The sequence below is a fragment of the Phytophthora parasitica genome (genome assembly GCF_000247585.1).
Source record: "Phytophthora parasitica INRA-310 unplaced genomic scaffold supercont2.294, whole genome shotgun sequence".
Lineage (NCBI taxonomy): Eukaryota > Oomycota > Peronosporomycetes > Peronosporales > Peronosporaceae > Phytophthora > Phytophthora nicotianae.
In genome coordinates, this window is record NW_008649280.1 from 3416 (window position 1) to 5485 (window position 2070).

Here is a 2070-nt window from a genome sequence, read left to right on the forward strand (position 1 = left end):
CAAGAAGAACTTGAATGTCATGATTGCACTTAAACGTGGCTATTAACTCATAGTTAAACCCGTTAATAAATTCATGACCCAAAGTCCGTTTCAACTCAACCCCGGACGATTGAAAACTGGTACCTGGTACGGGACAGCGAGGAAAGCGATGTCTGCAGTAGGTATCACTCTTGGTAACTCCAGAATTTTTAAAGCAACTCGTTGTGTGGCACCAAAGATGCTGGTTCTGCAAAACCGCCAGGGAGGCCACCATGTAATCCATCCTCGCATAAGAAGTAGATGGAGGTGATATTTCTAGTAAGCAAGCAAGCGTGTCATTTCGAAATGGGTCATCATCTGCCTTGCAAAGTGGCATTTGCTGGTGGTTAGCCTGATGCAGTAGGTCTGCAGTAAGCTTTTCACGCTCACGAATTGACAGGTCACAACAGTAGCTCGCGTGTACGGACTCACGATCGCATATAATGTCCACCGCTTTCTTCTTCGTGCTACGACAAACACTTTCGGCCACTGCCTGCTGTTCAATTTCGCTAGGTGACAAAGGTTGTCGCCAAATGGGCCAGCATTCCGGCCGCGCCTTCAGCAATGTATTGTGAATGAGATGCTGGGAGCTAATCTGGGCACAGCAACGACCACATGATACAAGTGTAGGCTCTGCAGGTCTGCAACGACAACGAGTTTTAGTGGACCTTACCGTCGGATCCTTTCGGGCCTGCTCGGGTATCTGAAGTCCAATGAGACGTTCATGAGAAGCCCCACAACTTGAGCAGTTGTAGTTATCGAGAGAGATAGGCAGATCGTTTCGTACGATACTATCGGCATAGGATGCGACTCGCTCACGAAATACATTTCCTTGAGGTGAACCTAAGATTTTCATGACAGCAGTTGAATTCGGAGGGCAGTGCTTTAGCCAGATTAGTAAGTGGATATGCAAAGTACCACGGCCTTGGCTTTCCACCATCCCAAAGTAGGCCTTGATGTCACCAAGTAAACCACGATATGATAATTTTTTCCGTGTTCGCGGGTCGATGCGTAACGCATGACGATTAAAGGCAACCACGTGCGTCATAAAGAGACGTGCTGACGCGCAGTCATTCTCTCTGCTGGCTCCACGTAATTCCGCTTTTGTAGGTAACCGAGCTTCAAGTAAATCGAACAAGGAATCGACAGATAGAACTCCAGTGTAATGGGCCAGCACAAGTGAATTGTCGGAATTTGCGGTCAACGTTACGAACAAAGCTGGCTGTCCGAACCTAGTCTGGTAGGCAAACGCCTTGTGACGACACTGAGACCTTTCAGCATTGCTGCCCCACACCGAGCGTGAGCCAATCTCTACTGTCTTAAGACATTTTTGAGCGACAGAGTTGTCCGCCTGCCTCCATGGTAAGCACCCTTGGAGTCGCCTTTCATTCTCGAGCAGAGCTTTCCCTAACTGCTCGCTGGTGAGTCGATCATACCCTTCCAGGAGATGCGGAAACCTTTGACAACGAACGTGATTCTGGATATACATACTCATCATGAAGATCTTGTCAAAAGCAACCAATGTAAACAGTGCATCCTCATCGAATTGCCGCTCACTCAGCATCGTGTAATATTTGATACATTCCTGCACGGACACTTTGACATGCCGCTGCTCGCCTGGGTGCGCGCCCAAAAGGAAATAGATCCGGGAATATTCGTGCCAGCAATGTTCCAGAAATGTCATTTGCAAAGAAACTTGATCTTCAAACCTCAAATTCACGCTCACGTTCTTTAGTTCTATCAGCTTGTGATAGTACAGAAAGTTCTCGTACTGCTACAGGTGTTCCAGCATTAGCCAAACCAATCCGCCGCTCCAGTACACTGCATTCGTTAGTTTTACACATCACACGCCATGAGTCGGATTCCCCACGAATATTTTGTTGCTCTCTATCGATTTCTCCATCAATTGAACCTTCGTCGTCCGGGACGTACTCGACAAATGCTGCTTCAAGATCAGCATCCGTGTACTCGCTATTTTCTGCAGGATCACTTTCAGCGATTTTGGCGTACAAATGATTGTTTATCTTGTAGAAAGCAAACAAGTCTCGAACC

General features: G+C 47.3%; 1 protein-coding gene across 1 annotated transcript; it reads right to left on the reverse strand.

Annotated features, from left to right (window-relative positions):
* Positions 1-1721: 1721 nt before the first annotated feature.
* Positions 1722-1862, reverse strand: PPTG_24852 (hypothetical protein; the record flags this gene model as incomplete). The annotated part of the gene is made up of 1 exon (XM_008918749.1): positions 1722-1862. One exon carries the CDS (start codon positions 1860-1862, stop codon positions 1722-1724), a length of 141 nt encoding a protein of 46 aa, XP_008916997.1.
* Positions 1863-2070: the final 208 nt, after the last annotated feature.